This window comes from Ostreococcus lucimarinus, chromosome 4 (assembly GCF_000092065.1).
Source record: "Ostreococcus lucimarinus CCE9901 chromosome 4, complete sequence".
NCBI classification, from domain to species: Eukaryota; Viridiplantae; Chlorophyta; class Mamiellophyceae; order Mamiellales; family Bathycoccaceae; genus Ostreococcus; species Ostreococcus sp. 'lucimarinus'.
In genome coordinates this window covers 557117-575276 of record NC_009358.1, presented here as the reverse complement: position 1 = coordinate 575276, position 18160 = coordinate 557117, and the positions used below count along the sequence as shown (strand labels likewise).

The window sequence follows — 18160 nt, the reverse complement described above, 5'->3', positions numbered from 1 at the left end:
TTGAATCAATCCGCATTAATCCGCGACGACCCGCGCGGGCGCGACATGGCGAAATCCGGCGCGAAGAAGCGGTTGGAGGAGAACCGCGCGAAGTTGAAGTTTCTGAGCGATGTCCTGAACGGCGCGATGGCGCTGCACGTCGTCGTGCGCGTCGTGTTTCGCTGGAAAAGCGTGCGATTGTTTCACCTGTGCGTGTTCGCCGTCACCGCGCTCGCGTGTCGAGCGTCGCTGGGCTCGCTGCGCGCGTACGCGAAGCCGACGTTCGGGGAGAACGGCGAAGTGCTCGATGGAGGGGAGTCGCTGAGCGGGGGGTTGACGGAGTATTATCAGGATTTGATCTACGTCGGCGCGTTCGCGATGGCGACGTCGACGTATTCGGATCGGTTTTGGTTGGTGACGCTGATCGTGCCTTTGGTCGCGGGGTACATGATAGTGACGAAATTCGTGCTGCCATACGTGTTCGCGCCTCGGGCGGAGGAGAACGAGGAGCGGGAGGAGACGAAGGAGGAGAAGCGTCGACGCGAGCGGAGCGAACGGCGGAAGGCGAAGCGGTTCAGATGATGGACGCAGCTGTAGTGTTTTAAAGAAGAGAGTCTATTATCTATCACAGGTCGTCTCGCGGGCGATAGCACGCATGTCGCAGAGGAAGTGTCGTATGATGCTCAGTCGCACGCTAGTGTCGCTCGCGTGCTCGCGTCCTGTGGCGCAGCGGGCGACGTGCGAGCGCGACGTGCACTTGACGAATATGTTCTCAGTCGCCATCTTCACCAAGCTCACGGACGAGTGCTTAAGCGCACACTTTTTGGCGAAGTGTGTCATCGTCGTCATGCTCGCGCTAGTGCTTCGCATGTTAGACTCGAGCAAGCGTTTCATGCCGCCGAGGCGCGTGTTCAACGCCAAAATGTTTTCGCGCGAATCGTCCACGTACTTGTTATGCGCGTCGGTCAAGTCGTCGTGCGACCGTGCGGTCACTTTGAACTGATCTTGTAATTGATGATTCGCCATCACGAGGGTCCGGTGACGATCGAGGATCTCTTCCACGAGTTCGTAAACGTCTTCAGCCTTGGACGAATTGCGCGCAAGCACGATTTGACTCGAGCGGCTTAAAAACTCAAAGTATTTCGAGCTCGCCTGAATTTCATCTGAAACGTGTGCACACTTTGCGCGGATGTCTTCAAGTTGTGCGCGCAGCCTGGCGATGTCGCGCATGCTACTTCGCTGGGACTCCGCGTCCCGTTTGACGTTGTCCTCTGCGTGCTCGCGTTTCGCATCCGCCTGGCGCAGCATATCATCACAGTTTACGATGTTATCCTCGATTCGCTGCTGCTTGTCGACGAGACGTTCTTCCCACTCCGCGAAATCGCGTTCCTTTTGAGCGTGCTGCTTGATTTGCATCTTGAGCGTGGCGCGAACATTCCTCTCCCTCTGTGTCTGCGCGAGCAACCGCTCGACGTCGGTGCTGGACGCCATAGCGTAGTGGCGCGCGATGGTGTATCTTCAAGCTAACGCGCCGTCCCCAGATCCCATTGCGCGCGTCGCACGAAGCTTGCTATGCGCCGTGCTATGCGCCACTCCTAGTTTGGTTTGATGGCTCTAAATTTGGAAAGTCAACGTCGGCGATGCATCTTCCTTCAAGGCTCTCTTTCACGCAAGTACAAGTCAACTCTTGGAATTTTAAAAAACTCTGTCAAGGCTCTCTTTCACGCAAGTACAAGTCAACTCTTGGAATTTTAAAAAACTCTGTGAACCGCCCCATCGACATTGGAAGCGCGGTCTCAACGCCGTGCCCTAAGCCGCTCACCTCGAGAAGTCGTCTCTCGGCGACGTTTTCGTCGGAATCACCTTCCTGTCGCATCCACTGCGACGCCATCTGCATCCAACGCGCGGAGTTGTCCAACGGCGAAACGTCGTCATCGTGTCCATGCACGATATACGCCGGGCAAGTCACCGTCGGATACTCGGGTAACGTGCTCGCGTCGTCGACGAACGCCTTGCTGAACTTGACGCCGTAACTCTTCTCAAAGTTTGTCAAAATGTTCGCCAGCCCCCACGTCGGCGCGAGAAGAAACACTTTGTCAACCCTGTCTCGGTTCCTTTCCGCGTACAGCGCCGCCACCAATGCCCCCGTGCTCGACCCAATCAACCGAACCGGTCGCTCCTTCCGCCCTTCCCCGCCGTTCAGCGCCGCCGTCAACTTTTCCAACGCGCTCGACACCGTGTACTCCGCGTTCCCACACACCAAGTCTGGCGTCTCCAGCTCGATATCAATCATTCCTAGCGCATCCTTGAGATATTTACCCGCGAACGAGTCCCCCGATCCGCTCAGCAGATCGTGCGCGAAGACGTACCGATAGCTCCTCGCCTCCGCCAAGCGCTCTTCCTCGGCCGCCATCGCCGCAGCTCGCATCTTCTCCACCTCTGCCTCGCTCGGGGGGTCGGTGATCGCCTTCGACCACGCCCCGATCCAGTCACTCGCGCTCTTACTGTTGTTCGCGGCGTTAATCTTCTCGAGTTCTTCGTACATGGCTGCGTCAGACGCGTCGTCATCGTTCACGCCGGACGACGCCCGAGCGACGCGGTGACGGCGCGAACGATGGCGGCGGGCGCGCGGTGCGGCGCACTGAACGCGCGCGGTGGCGCGCGCCGCGACGATCATCAGGCGTGCGCGCGTGCGCGAGTGAAGCGCGTGACTCGTTGTTGGAGTGAGTATTAGCAACGTCGGCGAACGAGCGCGCGAGACGAAACGAATCGAATGTGTAGTTTAACGAGGCAGGGCGCCGGTCAAAACGCCAGATTCCACGGTTTGCTTGACGTGATCGCGCGCCCACAAATCGTAGTGCACGATGTCGTCCAGGGACGGATCGAGCACGAGCTCGTTCTTGTGCGCCTCCATGGCCAACTCGATGACTTTGTAAATGTCGAAGTAGCCCATCTTTTTGTCCAAGAACATGGCGACCGCTTGCTCGTTGGCGGCGGAGAAAACGCCCGTCATGGTGCCACCGGCGCGACCGGCGGCGTAGCCCATGGTGAGAGACGGGTACTTTTCGAAATCGGGCGCGCGGAAGGTGAGGTCGCCCATCTTGACAAAGTCGAGTCGCGGCCACGTGACTTCGGAGCACTCGACGCGGTTGGGCCAAGACATGGTGTAAAGAATAGGCAAACGCATGTCAGGCCAGCCCAATTGCGCCAAAACGGAGCTATCCGAGGTCTCAACCATGGAGTGCACGATCGATTGCGGGTGCACGATCACGTCAATGTTGTCGTAAGAGGTGCCGTAGAGGTAGTGCGCCTCGATGACTTCGAGCGCCTTGTTCATGAGCGTCGCGCTGTCGCACGTAATCTTCGCGCCCATGTCCCAGTTCGGGTGCGTCGTCGCCTTCTTGTGCAACGCCGCGGGATCGGACACCGCGAGTTCACGCATGGTGGCGAGGTCCATATCGCGGAAAGCGCCGCCAGAGGCGGTGAGAATGATGCGTCTCAGCGCGCCCTCCGGCATGCCTTGAATGCACTGGAACAAGGCGCTGTGCTCGGAATCCGCGGGCAAAATTTTCACCCCATGCTTCACCGCCAACGGCACGATCGCGGGGCCACCGGCGATGAGGGTCTCCTTATTCGCCAAGCAAATATTCTTTCCCGCCTCGATCGCCGCCACCGTCGGCGGCAATCCCGCGCATCCGACGATGCCCGTCACCACCGAATCGCAGTCGGCGTGTCTCGCCACCTCAACCATCCCATCCTCCCCATACATAATCTCCGGCATCGCGCATCCGAGTTTTTGCAACGCATCCCTCAGTTTCGCCACGTCCTCTCCGTTCTGCACGCTCACCAACTTCGGCGAGAACTTCGCGCACTGCTCCGCCACCAGCGTCACGTTTCGCCCCGCGCTCAGCGCCACGACCTCAAACTTATCCGGATGTTCCTCGCAAATGTCCAGCGTCTGCGTCCCGATCGACCCCGTGCTTCCGAGCAGCGATATCTTCTTCACGTTTCCGTTCCCGAGCGCCGCGACGTTCGCCGGCACCTCCGCGCGTCCCGGCCAGCACGCGCCGTAGCGGTTTTCGTTGTTGCTCGCCCTCGTCGCGATCGCGCGTCGCGCGCGCGTCTCGCGTCGCGCGTCCCGCGCCGTCGCTTTCGTCGTCGCCGTCGTCGCCGTCGTCATCATCGCGCGCGTCATCGCCATCGCCATCGCGCGTCGTCGTGTGTCGCGCCGTCGCATCGCGCTCTATCCATCCGCGACGACGCGCCGAATCGTCGCGCGCGACACACGACGCCGCGACGAGGGCGCGATGATCAAGCTGTTCTCCGTCAAGGTGCGCGCGCGACGCGAGGACGACGACGCGCGACGCGCGACCGCGACGCCGACGCGCGCGACGAACGACCGCGCGGCGACGCGCGCGACGAAGGATGCGACGAAGGATGCGACGAAGGACTGACGCGACGCGCGCGCGACGACGACGACAGGCGAAACAAGAGAAGGAGGCGGCCGAACGCGAGGCGAACGGAGGCACGACGTCGAGACAGAGCAGCGGGGAGGTTCGCGTGGCGAAAGGTGCGCGAGACGGCGACGCGAACGGGGGAAGCGCGAGGACGCGGGACGACGGCGAGACGACTGACGCGCGCGCGCGAACGAAACGAACGCAGACATATCGGAGCTCGCGCTTCCGCGGACGATGTCGATAGCGTTCCCGAATGGGAAGGATGATTTGTTGAACTTTGTCATCGCGATTAAACCCGATGAGGGGTACTATCGCGGTGGGACGTTTGAGTTTTCGTTCGCGGTGCCGACGATGTATCCGCACGAACCGCCGAAGGTGCGATGCGAGCGCAAGGTGTATCACCCGAACATTGACTTGGACGGGAACGTGTGCTTGAACATTTTGAGAGAGGATTGGAAACCGGTGTTGTCGATCTCGAGCGTCATCTTCGGGTTGTCTCTGCTGTTCAGCGAGCCGAATCCGGACGATCCTCTGAACAAGGAGGCGGCGGAGGATTTGGCGCGCACGCCTCAGAATTTCGCGATGAACGTCCGGCGCGCGATGCAGGGCGGGTACGTGGGCCAGCACCGATTCTCATCGTGCCTGCGATGAGCGATGCGCCTCACCGACGCGCGACGCGATACGAAGACACGTCACGACGCATAGCACTTAGAATTTGACTTCTCGACCCACCGACGGACCGACGTCACTCGTCACTTCGACACGCGATGTTCGCCCGCGCGCTCGCCCCGCTCGCCCCCATCGCGCGTCCGCACGCGCGCGCGACGAAGCGCGTCGAACGCGCGCGCGCGCGCGTCGCCATCACGCGTCGCGCGAGCGACGCGGACGGCGCCGACGCGGCGAACGAGGCGGGGGCAGAGCCGAGCGCGGCGATGCTCGAGTTCGCCGAGGCTGGGTTCCCGAGCGACGAGGACGACGTGCTGGACCCTCGCGCGCGCGATCGAGCGATGAATAAGGTCGTGGATGAGATTCACGAACTCAACGCGGCGGAGACGGAGGTGCTGAATAAGGCGTTCGAGCTGGTGGAAAAGTTTGGGCTGAAGCGGAAAGGCGCGGGATCGGACGCGACGGAGTGAGGCGACGATGTTTGTAATTGATTGAAGTGGGAGCTTATACACGCGCGCTAGAGTCGCATCGAGTTGTTGCTACTGACCACCACCGCGGAGCGTTCGAGCGACGTCGAGTTGGCGCTCGAGATTGAAGCATTGGACGTTGGCGAACCCGCGGGCGATCGAGTACGCCATCTCGTATCGCGTGCCGTCGACGATTTGAAGCTCTTCGACGAGCTTCGAGCTGAAATCCTGGAAGCGCTCTTTGGCGCGGCGCGCTTGTTCTTCTTTGACGGCGTATTCGTCGGCGTTCTTGGGCGAGCGCTTCTGTAACGCGCCGAGCTGGCGGTCGAAGGCGTCCATGTCTTGCATGTAAGCCGCGCGTTTCGCTACGCACGCCTTGTACGCCGGGAGCTCTTTCGAGCGGTGCGCCGCGGGTTCGACAATGTTCCAATCGAACACTTCCTCGGTGAGAGGCGTGCATCGCGCGACGAGAGCGTCGGCGACATCCACCATCTTGCACGCCTCTCGCAACGCGGCTTCTCTCGCCACCGTCGGCGCGCCGTCCCAAACGTTATTCTTGTCCCCGGTTTCGACCAAATTCCGGATAAGTGTGGCCAGTCGCTTGCTCATATCGAACACCGCGCGTTGTGCATGTTTATACGCGGTGCTCACTTGCGCGATTTCCTTCAAGATGGACTCCTGCTGTTGCACGCTGTTCCACAAAGTCTTGAACTCGTCGTCTCGCATCTTCTCCGCGGTGCCGAAACTTTGCAACAACCGCTGAGACGTGCGGCGCGTCGCCGCGCTCAATTTGTACCCGATCCCCTTCACGACCTTTCCGCTTTCGTCCACAGTTGGTGCCGCCGCGCCTTCTCCTCTGCGCATGGACTGCAACGAAACGAGACCCGGCGCGCGCTGCGCGCTCTGACTCGACGCCGTCTCTTGCAACCGACGCAACAACTCCTTACCACCTAGAGCCTTCTCCTTCGCGCGCGTATCTCGCGCCGCCGCCGTCTTCTCCTTCAGCTGCGCCGCTAGCGTGGATATCTTCGCCGTCGCCACCGCGAGCCGATCGCTAAACGCCATATCGTCCGAGCTTCCGTTGAACGCTTCGACCGAGTGCCCGCTCGACCCCGCCTTGATCACCGCCGTCGCCGTCGCATTAATCCGCTCATCCGCGCTCACCTCCCGCGGCTTACGCGCGCGCGCATCACCGACGTCCCGTTCTTCAACGTTTTCGTGTTGGGCGCGATCATCGTACGACGACGCGCCTCCTTCCGCGCCGCCGTCGAACCGTCCGCCGTCGTCCCGTTCCCCGCGTGGACCCCAAACCCGACCATCCTCGACGTTCGCGTCCCGCGCGAGATCGTGCGCGAGCGCGTGCACGTCCACTCTGTTATCACTCGCGCCCACGCTCGCGGTCGAGCTCGCGCTCGCGAACGTCGACGCGTCTTCGTGGAATGGATTCATTCCGAAGGTTCCGAATCCGCCACGTGGATGCGCGCGCGCGTCGCCCGCGCGCGTCGCCCGTCCGCGCGCGCGCGCGTAAACGACGCGCGAGTCGCGTTTTCGCGCCGCCGGCGATCGTCCGTCGCGCGTTCGTCGCGAGTGCGCGTCGGTGCGCGCGTCAGTGCGGTCGAGCGTCGGTCGAGACCGACCGCGTCGTCTCCGCGTGGAAAACGTAAAAAAAAACGCTTGCGGAGACGACACACCGCGACGCGCGCGACCGCGCGACGACGGCTCGCGCGGCGCCGGCGACTCGATCGCGCGCGCGGAAGAAATAAATACGACGCATCGCGGCGACGCGCGGACGCGCGCGAGCGATAGAGACGCGAGGACTCGCGCGAACGATGACTGCGGAGGAAAAAACCGACGACGCCGATGTCGACCGAGACGCGTCGACGACGACGACGGCGACGACGGATGCGCCGGTGACGGCGAACGAACGACGAACGATCACGCTTGGGTTGCGAATCACGCACGCGAGCGCGAACGTGCCGAGCTTGGCGCACTTGATGGAGACGCACGAGATCGAAGTCGACGCGGACGGCGCGGACACCGCCGCGGACGTCAAGCGGAAGCTCGCGGCCAAGGCTGGCGTTCCCGCGCACGAGCTCTGCTTGCGTTGGTTCGATAACGTCATCGGTCGCGAGCACGTCGGTCAGGACGTGTCCATCGACGATCGCGATACGCTCGCGAAATTCAACATCCCGCGTTGGCTCGAAAAGTTTCCCCACTGGCGATGCACGCTGGCCTTGCTCGATCCCGCGCCGCGCGACCCGTACGAAGCCATTCACACCGCCACTGCGATTCACAAAGGGATCAAGGACGTCGACAAGTACGTCGACGATTTGCGCGGCACCGACGACTGGACCGATCTCGTCAAGTAATCCGACGTCTACTTTAAAAATCAACGCTTCGCTCGCGCGCGGCCAACCAACCGAAAGCGCTGCCAACGCCACACATCGACGCATCATCGCCCTCGCGCGCGCGCCATGATCGTCCGCGTGCGCACGCGCGACGGTACCGAACGCATCACGGTCCCTTCCTCCGACATCACCGTCGCGAAACTCAAAGAAATCCTCGAAACCGAGCTGAAAGTGCCGAAAGACGAGCAGATTCTCTCGACGTCGCTCGATGTGCTGACGAGCAAAACACCGGAAGAATTCAAAGATATGGCGAACGGAAGGGCGAAGATCGCGTCGTGCGGAATCGACACGAACGGGGCGGTGGTACACTTGATGTATGGGTGCGAAAGAGAGCCGACGAAGACGACGGCGGCGGTGCGGGACGCGGCGAGAGGACTCACGGGACGAAAGATGACCGTCGACGACATGATCGCGGCGCAAGTACGGATCGAAAGGCAAGAGGCGCCGCACTGCGTGAGCGTGTCGTTCGATGCGAACGCGGCGAATGTGTTTCAGAGCTACGTGAATTATACGTTGGGATTTAAACAGGTGAGGTTCGGATGGTTGTACGGCGCGCGAGACGACGACGGGAAGACTCGGGTGGACGCGATTTACGAGCCAGAGCAAGAGGGCACAGAGGAAGATGTGGAGGTGTTGGAAGACACGCTCGAGGATGAAAAGGCGGACGCGCTCGCGGGTGCGTTGGGAATGATCCGTGTGGGGTGCATAATCAGTACGCCGAAGGATGAACGCGACTTTACGCTGAGCGCGAGAGAGGTGTCGCGCGTCGCGCGGTTGCAGTCAAAGTTCGGCAAGGAGTTTGTCACCGCCGTGGTGAGCACGTTCGAAGACGAAGACGACAACTGGCAGGTGTCTTTCGAGGCATTTCAGCTGAGTGATGCGGCGATGAAGGTTCAGGAGCGTGGTTGGTTCACCGGTGAGTGCGGCGTCGACGAGGATGGAGACGAGTTGAAGGGAGTATCCAAGCTCACGAACGAGGTCATCGTGCGTGACGGTCCGAGCATCAACGACGTGAATGCAGTTGATAACGACATGTTTCTCGTCACCGTGCCGATCTTGGACCACGAAGGCGCGATTTCAACTACGTTTCCCGTCGAGAACCGTTTGCATCCCGTGCAAACCGTCGACGATTTAAAGGACGCATTGCGCAAAGACAAACCGTACGGAGAACGATTGCGCGATTTCCACTTACTCTTGTTCTTGGCGAAGCACATCGATATCAACGAATTAGCTGTTATTGCAAGCGCGGTGCATCACGGCGAAGACGTTCCGGAGGGCTACACGTTACTCATTGATTGTTTGGCTGGTCTGGCGTAGAATTTGATTTGTTACATTTGCGATTCCTTTTCAGTTCTTGCGTCGTCTTCTTCGGCATTCCTCGGGAAGCTCATCTAAAATCTGTCTCATGTGCGTGCGATGAAATCTCGCAGTCAACGGGCGCGCCATCGCGATGTGCTTGCGATACGATACGCTCGTTTCTAGTTGCGCCTCAGTCACGTCGAAAGTCGTCGTCATCATGTGAATGATATCCTTCTTCCGTTGCTCTCGTACACCATCGCGCTGAGAAAGCTTTTCCTCGCGGAATTGCTTTCGCTTTCGCTTCTCTAACAATTTTTTTTCGTTTTCCTCGGCTTCACGCTGGCGTTTTTGACGCTCGCGTGTGACAGACTTTCGCTCATCCACGTCCGCGCGCCAGTATAGCTTGCGACCAGGAGCTGGGTTTCCATATGCGCTGTATCTATCGCTGGAGAATGGCAAACCTCGGTAGTGTTCCGGCAGCGTATCCGGGTCCCTCTGTAGGACCTCTTCAGTCACCATGCGCACTCGCATGCACCTCTGGCACAGCCGCGCTCCGAACCCCCAGAACACCCACTTGAAGCTTATGAGCGGATGATTGTCGCAGCTTTGGCACCCCGTGCCCTCAAACAATCGCAACTTCTGCGCCGAAGTCATCGTAGGCGGCGCTTGTTTGTCCCCATTCTCCAAGCTGTCGTCCAATCGCTTCACCCGCGCCCACAAAGTATCGCACATATCCGCAAACAATCCACCTTCATCGCACACCTCCTTAAACGTCTTGCTCACCGATGGCAGCGCGAGCAGCGTGCGCGCTTGCGTTCGAACAAAGTCCACGCGTTTCGCGGTCGTCTTGCGGTGCTGGCGCCTGTTGTGCCAGAAACGCACCCGCTCTTCGTGCTGGTGCCTGTTTCGCCAGAAACGCTCATCCTCATCGTCGTCTAGGAATCCTCCGAGGACTTCGACGAGCCGGTTCGCATTCGGCGGTTCGCATTCGGGCGGCGACGGCACCGCGACGTCCGGGTCGGCGCTGTCGAGAAAACGTCGAAAGATGAACTCCCAACAATCGCGCGCGAGGTCGACGTCGTGCGTCGCTTTGCGCGGGCGCCCGGGCGGGCGGGGCATCGCTGCGCGGCCGACGCGAGGGCGCACGCGTCGGTTCGCGCGCGCGCGATGCGACGCGCACGTCGCGCCGGCGATGCGTCGCGCACTCAGGCGCGCGCGGTCCGACGGAGTGTTTCTGTCAGCGCGACGCGCGTTTCAAATTTACACGGTTGTTACTAGGAAAGGAGACCCACTGCGTGGCTAATCGCGGTTGGGACTCAATGCAGCATCGTCTTTGCGCTCGCCTCCTGCGCCTGAAGATCCTCGCTGACGTACTTGGCCAACAGTTCCTGCTTTTTGCGGTTCAGCACTTCTCGCTCGATATCGGCCTCGTCCACGAGCGGCACGTGCGCGACGAATTGTCGGCCCGCGTCCGCGACGGTGCTCGCCTTTTTGCGCGTACCACCGCCGCCTTCGAGCTCACGTAGTTTTTGTTCCGTCTCGTACTGCTCGATCGCCGCCGCTTGCAGCTGCTGCTCGGCTTCAGCTTCGTCTTTGAGCAACACGCCGTCCTCCTCGTCCCGGAAGCCGTAATATCCGCTATCGATGTGTAGGTTCATCTGGTGTCGCGTTCGACGCACCGCCTTCGTCACGGGCGCCTCGAACAATTCCTTCACTCCCGGTAAATTCTTCGCCGCACCGAAGTATTTGTACGCCTTCCTATCGCCCGCCGTCCCCGGCGGTTGCACCGCGCCGCCGTCGGCGTCCTCCACCTTCGGCGCCGACGCGATGTAATTCGGCCCCCCGAGCTCGATGATTCGCATCTCCCACTGCCACTTCTCCTTCAACAACTGATTTATCTCATCGTTCAAGTCTCGAATCTTATGTTCCCCTAAACCAGCGTTCTGAATCTCCATCACTTTTCTTCCGACGTCGCGCAGCACGTCGCTCCGCCACCGATCCGCCTCGTTCAGGTCTTTCGCCGCGTGCGTGTGAAACGGCCGCGAGCGCGACACCGATCCGCGCAGCGCGTCTTGTTTCCCGCTCGTCCACTTGTTAAACATCCCCTGCGCGCGCGTCGTCGTCGTCGTCGTCGTCGTCAGTCGTTCGTTCGTTCGTTCGCGCCTTCAACCTAAGTCGCGCGCGTCGCGCGCGCGCTCGCGCGCGCGTCGCGCCCGCCGCGCGCGCCCGCCGATCGACGCACATTCGCCTTCTCTTGATTCCGCGCCATGGCGTCGTCGCGCGCGTCGCCGGTCGCGCGCGCGGTGCGGTCGCGGCGTCGTCGTGTGCGGCGGCGGCACTCGCGCGCGCGATGGACGCCGCGACGGCGTCGTCGATCGCGCGCGCGCTCGAGGACGCGGTGAGGACGGCGAACGCGCGCCCGAACGCCTCGAACGCGCGCGACGGCGCGAGCCGCGCGGCGCTCGCGAGGGAGGCGCACGAAAAGTTGGGATTCGATTATCCGCTGGTGAGCGACGACGAAGTGCGCGCGCTCGCGGCGGCGATGCGCGACGCCGCGCGCGCGGACGGCGGGCTCGCGCGAACGCCGTTCGCGCTGACGCGGGCGCTGGCGCGGAACGCGCGAGAGGGAGGCGGCGCGAGCGACGCGAGGGACGATGGGGAGGACGGCGACGACGCGCGCGGCGACGCGTTTCGGAACTTGCGGGCGGTGGTGTACGTCGAGGTGCCGCGCGCGGTGATGCGCATGAGCGATGACGATGCGTTCGAGGCGCTCCGGGCGTACGCGCCGGAGGAGCACGAGGCGGAGGCGGAGACGGAGGCGGAGGCGCCGCGCGAGACGCTCGCGAACGGCGCGAACGGCGCGACGGCGAACGCGCCGATCGTCTCGGAACCTCGGGAAGATGGCGATGACGACGACGACGCGTGGGAGCCGGTGGAATCTACCGTCTCGTGGTTTTCGCCCGTTAAAGATGACGCGCGTTACGCGAAAATGTCGAAACGAGAGGTCGTGAACGCCAAGTTGCGCGGTCTGATGAGCGAGTTGCTGCCGGCGCGCGTCGGCGCTACGTCGACGAATGTGGGAGTGAATTCCGATTGGGAACGCCTCGACGTCGCATCGGGATTGATGGACTTATTCGAGGCGATGTGCGCGTCGTGCGACGTCGAAAGGCGCGCGCTACGAACGATTCCCTTGCGCGCGCTGCGCGAGCGATGGGCCATCGCGGCGGGCGGCAAGTTGGGCGTCGAAGCGGGCTTGACGCGCGCGCTTGATGCGCTCAAGTTCGCACAGAGCGACGCGATGGACGAGCAGACTGAAGATCACCGAATTGCGTTGGAGCTGTTGGCGTATTTGTGCTTGCGCCTCGGCGCAGAGACGATGGGTGTACAGGCACTTGGCGAAGGGGAGAACAGCGCTTCCTCGGCAAGAAGTAAACTTTGGGCACACGTGCACCGAGCAATCCCAGTCGTAACGAAGACTTTAGAGCACAGTCTGCGCGTCATGGATGCACGCAAGGAAGATCCAGATTGGCAGGACACAGTCGGTTTGAGCGCATTATTGCTCGCGTTTTACACCACAAATGCGAACGCCGTCGTCGTGAAGGATGTGGGCGAAAGATTGCTGCGCACTGGATGTTTACGAGCACTAGTGAACATCTTCATCGCTTTACATCGATCGCCGCTTGCTGAAACCGTTCGACGAGCATTGCTGCTATCGACGCTCGCGTGCGATGGAGTGTACGAGTTCGTCAGTCGCGTCTCAGGTGTGCGCACGGCTTTGGCTGGCGCCGAGTTCTCGTTTGACGGGACGTTCGCGATGCACGGGGCAATGTGGAAGATTGCGTTGCGGGATCCAGATGCCGAGTCACATCTTGCGAAATGTCTCGATAGATTTGCGTCGACACTCGACGACGAAGCTAGCGTGCACGCGTTAAGAGACGGGTTATTGCTAACCCGAGCGAGCGAGCGAGCGGCAAAGGCGAGTGGCCGACAACTTTTCAAACATGAGGGACACGTGACGACATCACTCAAGTCACTCAACGCAAACGTCGTCGACGTTATCACGACCATGGCCCGCGCCCGTGATGAGCACGCGCACGGCAGTGCGTGTGACGACGACGAAGAGAAGAAGAGGGACGAAAATCCCAACGCGCCGATTGTAGAAAAGCGCCGCGAGGCAATCGTAGAAATTAGTCGCAAACTCAAGATTTTGCTCGCCAGCGACGACTCGACGGTGATGCGCAAGACTGATTAGCAGCTTGTATTTTAGTTATTTCGTTCGTAGCACTACAATTCATTCATTCGGGTTTTCGTTGGCGCTCACTTTTTGCGCGAGTTCGGCTTCTGATCGCCTCCCGCACCGACGAGTTCTGCCTCTTCCTTTTGTTCTAAACGCTGCGGTTGGAACATGTACACAGAGTAGATGACGTTGCGTCTGATTTGCGCCATCATCTCTGTGTAGAGGTTGAAGCCTTCAAGCTTGTATTCGATGAGAGGATCCTTTTGAGCGTAACCGCGCAAGCCGACAGCTTGTTGCACAAACTTGATAGCCTGCAAGTGTTGCTTCCACAAATTGTCGGTTTGCGACAAAATGAAGAAGCGCTCCGCTTCCATCATCAGCCCCGCTTCGGTAGCCTCAACTTCGCCGCATTTGGTCATGTATGCATCCTGACCCTTCTTGACGAGGAAATTGCGCAATGCGTTGACGCCACCCTTCTCCGCGATGGGGCGAATGTCGCTCTCATCGATTTCGCCGAAGTAGTAGCAGTATTGTCGCAACTTGCCGACGAGTCCTTCAAGCGGCCACTCGGACACAGGCTCCGACGTATCGATATTAGCGTTCACGATGTCATCGATGGTAAGCTCGGCGTATTCAAGCATTTGTTCTTGGAGTTGCTCTCTGCTCGCGGTGAGCGCTCGGCGGCGTTCGAAGTAAACCTTTTCACGCTGCGAGTTCAAAACGGCGTCGTAGTCGAACAGCTGCTTACGAATATCGTAAAAGTAACGTTCAACCTTCTTTTGGGCTTCATCCAAGGAGTTCGTGAGCATGCCGGACTCGATAGGCATGTCCTCAACTCGGAAAGCGCTCATCAACGCTTGAATGCGATCGCCGCCGAAGATGCGGAAGAGGTTATCCTCCAGTGACAAGAAATATCGCGTGCTTCCCGGATCCCCTTGACGGCCTGAGCGACCTCGGAGCTGGTTATCAACGCGACGCGACTCGTGTCTCTCAGTGCCGACCACGTGCAGGCCACCGAGCCCGAGGACTTCCTTCTTTTCAGCGCTCGTGTACACCTTGTATTCGGCTTCAATCGCGTTGAACACCTTGCGTAGCGCGAGAATGGCTTCGTCTTCGGACGGACCCTTTTCGCACGCGAAGGACAAGCGTTCCTCAGCATCGAGAGCCTCGAGAGATCGATCGCCCCACACCGAGCACGCAGTGTCGACGGCTTCGCCGAGCATCTTCGCGGTTTCCGCGGAGAGCTCGCACGGATACAAGCCTTCCTTGACGGCCCACTTGTTCCCGCCCGACTTGGCGAGGTTCCCTTTCTTTTCGAAAGCGATTTCGCCGTCCTCGGGCATGACGACGCGCTGCATGAGCGACTCACGAACGCGAAGACGCGCCATGAATTCGGCGTTACCGCCCAAAAGAATATCCGTACCGCGACCAGCCATGTTGGTGGCGATGGTCACCGCCCCTTTGCGGCCCGACTGAGCGACAATTTCAGACTCCCGCTCGACGTTCTCCGGCTTGGCGTTGAGCAACTCGTACGGAATGCCGTCTTCGTCGAGAAGTTCTGCGATTTGCTCCGAACGCTCGACCGAAGTGGTACCGACGAGCACGGGCCGTCCCTTTTTGTGCATGCGCGAGATTTCCTTGCGCACGGCGTTCCACTTGCCGGTTTCCGAGCGGAAGACGACGTCGGTGGAATCCTCCCGCGAGACCGGTCGGTTTGTCGGCACGACCGCGACTTCGAGCTCGTAAATGTTACTGAACTCGGTGATCTCCGTTTCGGCGGTACCGGTCATACCACCGAGCTTGGGGTAGGACTTGAAGAAGGCTTGGTACGTCACCGAGGCGATGGTGACTGTTTCGTTTTGAATCGTCACCCCTTCCTTGGCTTCGACGGCTTGGTGTAAACCATCGGACCATCGACGTCCCTGCATAGTACGGCCAGAGAACTCATCGACGATGATAATTTCTTGGCCACGAACAATGTAGTTGACGTCGCGTTTTTGGAGTTCCTTAGCCTTGATGGCGTTGATGATGTACAACGCCCACTGCGTGCGCGGATCGTACAAATCCGTCACTTGCAACAAGTCTTCCGCCGCTTCGTAACCTTCTTCGCTCAACAACACGCTCTTTTGCTTTTCGTCGACTTTGTAGTGGTAGTCTTTCTCGAAGGCGTCTGCAATCTTTGCGGCTTGAATGTAGCGTTCGCTCGGCTTATCCGCCACGCCGGAGATGATGAGCGGCGTTCGCGCCTCGTCGATGAGAATGGAATCAACCTCATCGATGATACAAAAGTTGAAATCGCGCTGCACCAGCTCCCCGGTGTTTTGCGCCAAGTTGTCGCGCAGGTAATCGAACCCGAGCTCGGAATTTGTGACGTACGTCACGTCACTTCCGTACCCGACTCGTCGCTCCTCCTCCGCCATGCCCGCCTGGATCAACCCGCACGTCATCCCGAGAAACTTATGAATCTGCCCGATCCACTCCGCGTCTCTTCTCGCCAAGTAATCGTTCACCGTCACCACGTGCACGCCCTTCCCGCTCAGCGCGTTCAAATACGCCGGCAACGCCGACACCAGCGTCTTCCCCTCCCCCGTGCGCATCTCCGCGATTTGCCCTTCGTGCAAAATCATCCCCCCGATGAGTTGCACGTCGAACGGCCGCAGCCCGAGCACGCGATCCGCCGCCTCTCGAACCACCGCGAACGCCTCGACGAGTAAATCGTCCTCGCTCTCGCCTCGTCGCAATCGCTCGCGGAATTCCTCCGTCTTCGCCCGCAGCTCGTCGTCGCTCAGCGCCTTCGTCCTCGCCCCGAGCGCGTTCACCGCGTCCACGCGCGCCTGGTACCGCTTCTTCGTCTTCTCCGACGGGTCACCCTTGAGCATCTTTTCGAATCCCGCGAACATCGCGCGCGTCGGCGTCCCGCGCGCCGCGCGTCGCGCGCCGCGCGTCGCGTCCCGTCCGCCGCGGCGGCGCAGTCCTTCGACGTCGGCGCCGATGCGCGCGCGTTCGCCGCGCATCGCGCGCGCGGTCGCGCCGAGCGCGCGCGACATCGTCGAGTGCGTCGCGCGCGGTCGTGTCGCGCCGTCGTCGGCGTGCGCGCGGTCGTCGGCGCGCGCGCGTGTGCGGATAAGAGGGCGCGCGCGATGCCACGTCGACGGGGCGCGTATGGGTAAACAGTACGCGACGCGCGCATCACACGCGCGCGCGCGCGCGACGCGACGCGCGCGATCGCGCGCGACGCGTCGCGGTGCGATGTTTTCCGTGGACGCGCGCGTCGCGTCGCGCGCGCCGGACGCGCGCGACGGACGCGGCGATGCGCGGTCGCGCGCGCGCGCGATGTCGACGCGATGCGCGCGCGCGGCGCGCGGCGCGCGCGCGCGGCACGCGCGGCGCGCGACGGACGCGTCGACGTCGCGCGAACGCGATGACGAGGACGATGACGAGGACGAGGACGAGGACGGGCGCGAACGCGCCGAGCGATTGGCGGCGGTGGTGAATTGCTACGACGTCGCGGCGCTGAGCGCGAGCGCGACGCGCGCGTCGTCGTACGTCCGCGAGGAGCTCGCGGGAATGACGACGGCGCAGAAGATGATTTTTATGGACGCGCTGTCGTCGACGGGGATCGAGAACGCGTGGACGATCGCGGGTGAGGGGTACGCGTTGACGCGCGCGGAGCGCGCCGCGAGCGCGGGCTCGACGAAGGATTTTCACGCGGCGAATGAGATTTTAGGCGACGACGACGCGAATGCGCGCGGTGACGGCGTGCGCGTGTTCGAAGGACGCGTCGCGAAACTCCCGACCAAGTTCCTCAATCGCTTCGCCAAGGCGTTTTACGTGGACGAGGACGACGATCCGATGCGAAGCGCGGCTTCGCGACGATTTCTCGGTCGAGCGCCGATTAAAAAAGGCCCGCTCGACGCCTTGCTTCCTCTGTATTTCGCCTCCAACGACTTCACCGACGACTCCGTGACGATTCCCGGCACCGGCGAGCGCGCTGATTTATCTTTGGATTACCGCGACGTCCCGGTGTTGGCGACGCGGCGGCCTCTCGCGTCCCGCGCCGGCGGCGTCTCCTGGCCCGCGCCTCGCCTCGCGCTCTACCCGTTCGACGCCTTGGTCGATTACATCCGCCCGCTCGCGCCGGGCGTGCTCGTCGGTCGCGGCTACAGGTTCAAAGCCGACGTTCCGCGCAGGTTTTTAGATTTCGTGCTCGTTCGTCGTGAATAGACACGCCGCCGCTTCGCCTTCGTCGCCTTCGCGCCTTCGCGCGCGCGTTCGCCTCGCGTCAGCCCCTCATCGTCCCATCGGCGTCGCGATCGGCGTCACAACTCGCCCGCGACGCGCCCGCGCGCCGCACGGACGCGCACACGCGCGACGCGCGCGCGCGCGTCGTCGCCGTCGCCTCGAAGCGCGCGCGCGACGCCGCGCGACCGGATAAGCGTCGCGTCGACGAGGCATGCCTTCGTTCGCTCGAATCGCGTCGCGCGTCGCCGAGCGGGCGCGCGCGCGCGCTCTGGACGTCGCCGAACGCGCGCGAGGACTCGATCGAGGGACCCGAGCGATCGCGAGCGGCACGCGCGGCGATTGGCGCGCGCGAACGCGAGGCGAAGGGGAGGGCGCGGCGAACGCGAGGGCGGCGGGCGACGCGCG

At 61.6% G+C, this 18160-nt stretch overlaps 13 protein-coding genes across 13 annotated transcripts; 7 read left to right on the top strand and 6 right to left on the bottom strand.

The window, feature by feature from the left end:
• Positions 1-45: 45 nt before the first annotated feature.
• OSTLU_37011 (predicted protein) lies at positions 46-561 on the top strand (the record flags this gene model as incomplete). The annotated part of the gene is made up of 1 exon (XM_001417506.1): positions 46-561. One exon carries the CDS (start codon positions 46-48, stop codon positions 559-561), a length of 516 nt encoding a protein of 171 aa, XP_001417543.1.
• Positions 562-587: 26 nt separating this feature from the next.
• On the bottom strand, positions 588-2524 carry OSTLU_24440 (predicted protein). Its single transcript, XM_001417249.1, has 2 exons — positions 1751-2524; positions 588-1682 (listed from the first exon to the last, which is right to left on the bottom strand). The coding sequence occupies exon 2, from the start codon at positions 1468-1470 to the stop codon at positions 598-600; it is 873 nt and encodes a 290-aa protein (XP_001417286.1). The 5' UTR covers positions 1471-1682; positions 1751-2524; the 3' UTR covers positions 588-597.
• A 237-nt stretch (positions 2525-2761) lies between these two features.
• DXR (1-deoxy-D-xylulose 5-phosphate reductoisomerase, chloroplast precursor (DXP reductoisomerase) (1-deoxyxylulose-5-phosphate reductoisomerase)) lies at positions 2762-4159 on the bottom strand (the record flags this gene model as incomplete). The annotated part of the gene is made up of 1 exon (XM_001417248.1): positions 2762-4159. The coding sequence occupies one exon, from the start codon at positions 4157-4159 to the stop codon at positions 2762-2764; it is 1398 nt and encodes a 465-aa protein (XP_001417285.1).
• Positions 4160-4286: 127 nt separating this feature from the next.
• Positions 4287-5087, top strand: OSTLU_12468 (predicted protein; the record flags this gene model as incomplete). Its single annotated transcript, XM_001417505.1, has 3 exons — positions 4287-4310; positions 4462-4549; positions 4642-5087. The coding sequence occupies 3 exons, from the start codon at positions 4287-4289 to the stop codon at positions 5085-5087; spliced, it is 558 nt and encodes a 185-aa protein (XP_001417542.1).
• A 281-nt stretch (positions 5088-5368) lies between these two features.
• Positions 5369-5572, top strand: OSTLU_31253 (predicted protein; the record flags this gene model as incomplete). Its single annotated transcript, XM_001417504.1, has 1 exon — positions 5369-5572. One exon carries the CDS (start codon positions 5369-5371, stop codon positions 5570-5572), a length of 204 nt encoding a protein of 67 aa, XP_001417541.1.
• Positions 5573-5641: 69 nt separating this feature from the next.
• OSTLU_92626 (predicted protein) lies at positions 5642-6940 on the bottom strand (the record flags this gene model as incomplete). Its single annotated transcript, XM_001417247.1, has 1 exon — positions 5642-6940. A coding segment is annotated over one exon (1299 nt), but the record flags the coding sequence as incomplete, so codon positions are not given.
• A 458-nt stretch (positions 6941-7398) lies between these two features.
• On the top strand, positions 7399-7938 carry OSTLU_15089 (predicted protein; the record flags this gene model as incomplete). Its single annotated transcript, XM_001417503.1, has 1 exon — positions 7399-7938. One exon carries the CDS (start codon positions 7399-7401, stop codon positions 7936-7938), a length of 540 nt encoding a protein of 179 aa, XP_001417540.1.
• Positions 7939-8037: 99 nt separating this feature from the next.
• OSTLU_31250 (predicted protein) lies at positions 8038-9294 on the top strand (the record flags this gene model as incomplete). Its single annotated transcript, XM_001417502.1, has 1 exon — positions 8038-9294. Exon 1 carries the CDS (start codon positions 8044-8046, stop codon positions 9292-9294), a length of 1251 nt encoding a protein of 416 aa, XP_001417539.1. The 5' UTR covers positions 8038-8043.
• A 30-nt stretch (positions 9295-9324) lies between these two features.
• OSTLU_92625 (predicted protein) lies at positions 9325-10395 on the bottom strand (the record flags this gene model as incomplete). The annotated part of the gene is made up of 1 exon (XM_001417246.1): positions 9325-10395. One exon carries the CDS (start codon positions 10393-10395, stop codon positions 9325-9327), a length of 1071 nt encoding a protein of 356 aa, XP_001417283.1.
• A 197-nt stretch (positions 10396-10592) lies between these two features.
• Positions 10593-11545, bottom strand: OSTLU_12466 (predicted protein; the record flags this gene model as incomplete). The annotated part of the gene is made up of 2 exons (XM_001417245.1): positions 10593-11381; positions 11519-11545. The coding sequence occupies 2 exons, from the start codon at positions 11543-11545 to the stop codon at positions 10593-10595; spliced, it is 816 nt and encodes a 271-aa protein (XP_001417282.1).
• Positions 11546-11626: 81 nt separating this feature from the next.
• On the top strand, positions 11627-13528 carry OSTLU_92624 (predicted protein; the record flags this gene model as incomplete). Its single annotated transcript, XM_001417501.1, has 1 exon — positions 11627-13528. One exon carries the CDS (start codon positions 11627-11629, stop codon positions 13526-13528), a length of 1902 nt encoding a protein of 633 aa, XP_001417538.1.
• Positions 13529-13593: 65 nt separating this feature from the next.
• OSTLU_36933 (predicted protein) lies at positions 13594-16392 on the bottom strand (the record flags this gene model as incomplete). The annotated part of the gene is made up of 1 exon (XM_001417244.1): positions 13594-16392. One exon carries the CDS (start codon positions 16390-16392, stop codon positions 13594-13596), a length of 2799 nt encoding a protein of 932 aa, XP_001417281.1.
• Positions 16393-16846: 454 nt separating this feature from the next.
• OSTLU_15083 (predicted protein) lies at positions 16847-17737 on the top strand (the record flags this gene model as incomplete). The annotated part of the gene is made up of 1 exon (XM_001417500.1): positions 16847-17737. One exon carries the CDS (start codon positions 16847-16849, stop codon positions 17735-17737), a length of 891 nt encoding a protein of 296 aa, XP_001417537.1.
• Between the last annotated feature and the right edge of the window lie 423 nt (positions 17738-18160).

Bases quoted from the DNA above. Each gene is read 5' to 3' on its own strand.
- OSTLU_24440 (XM_001417249.1), bottom strand. From the start codon at position 1,470: ATGGCGTCCAGCACCGACGTCGAGCGGTTGCTCGCGCAGACACAGAGG.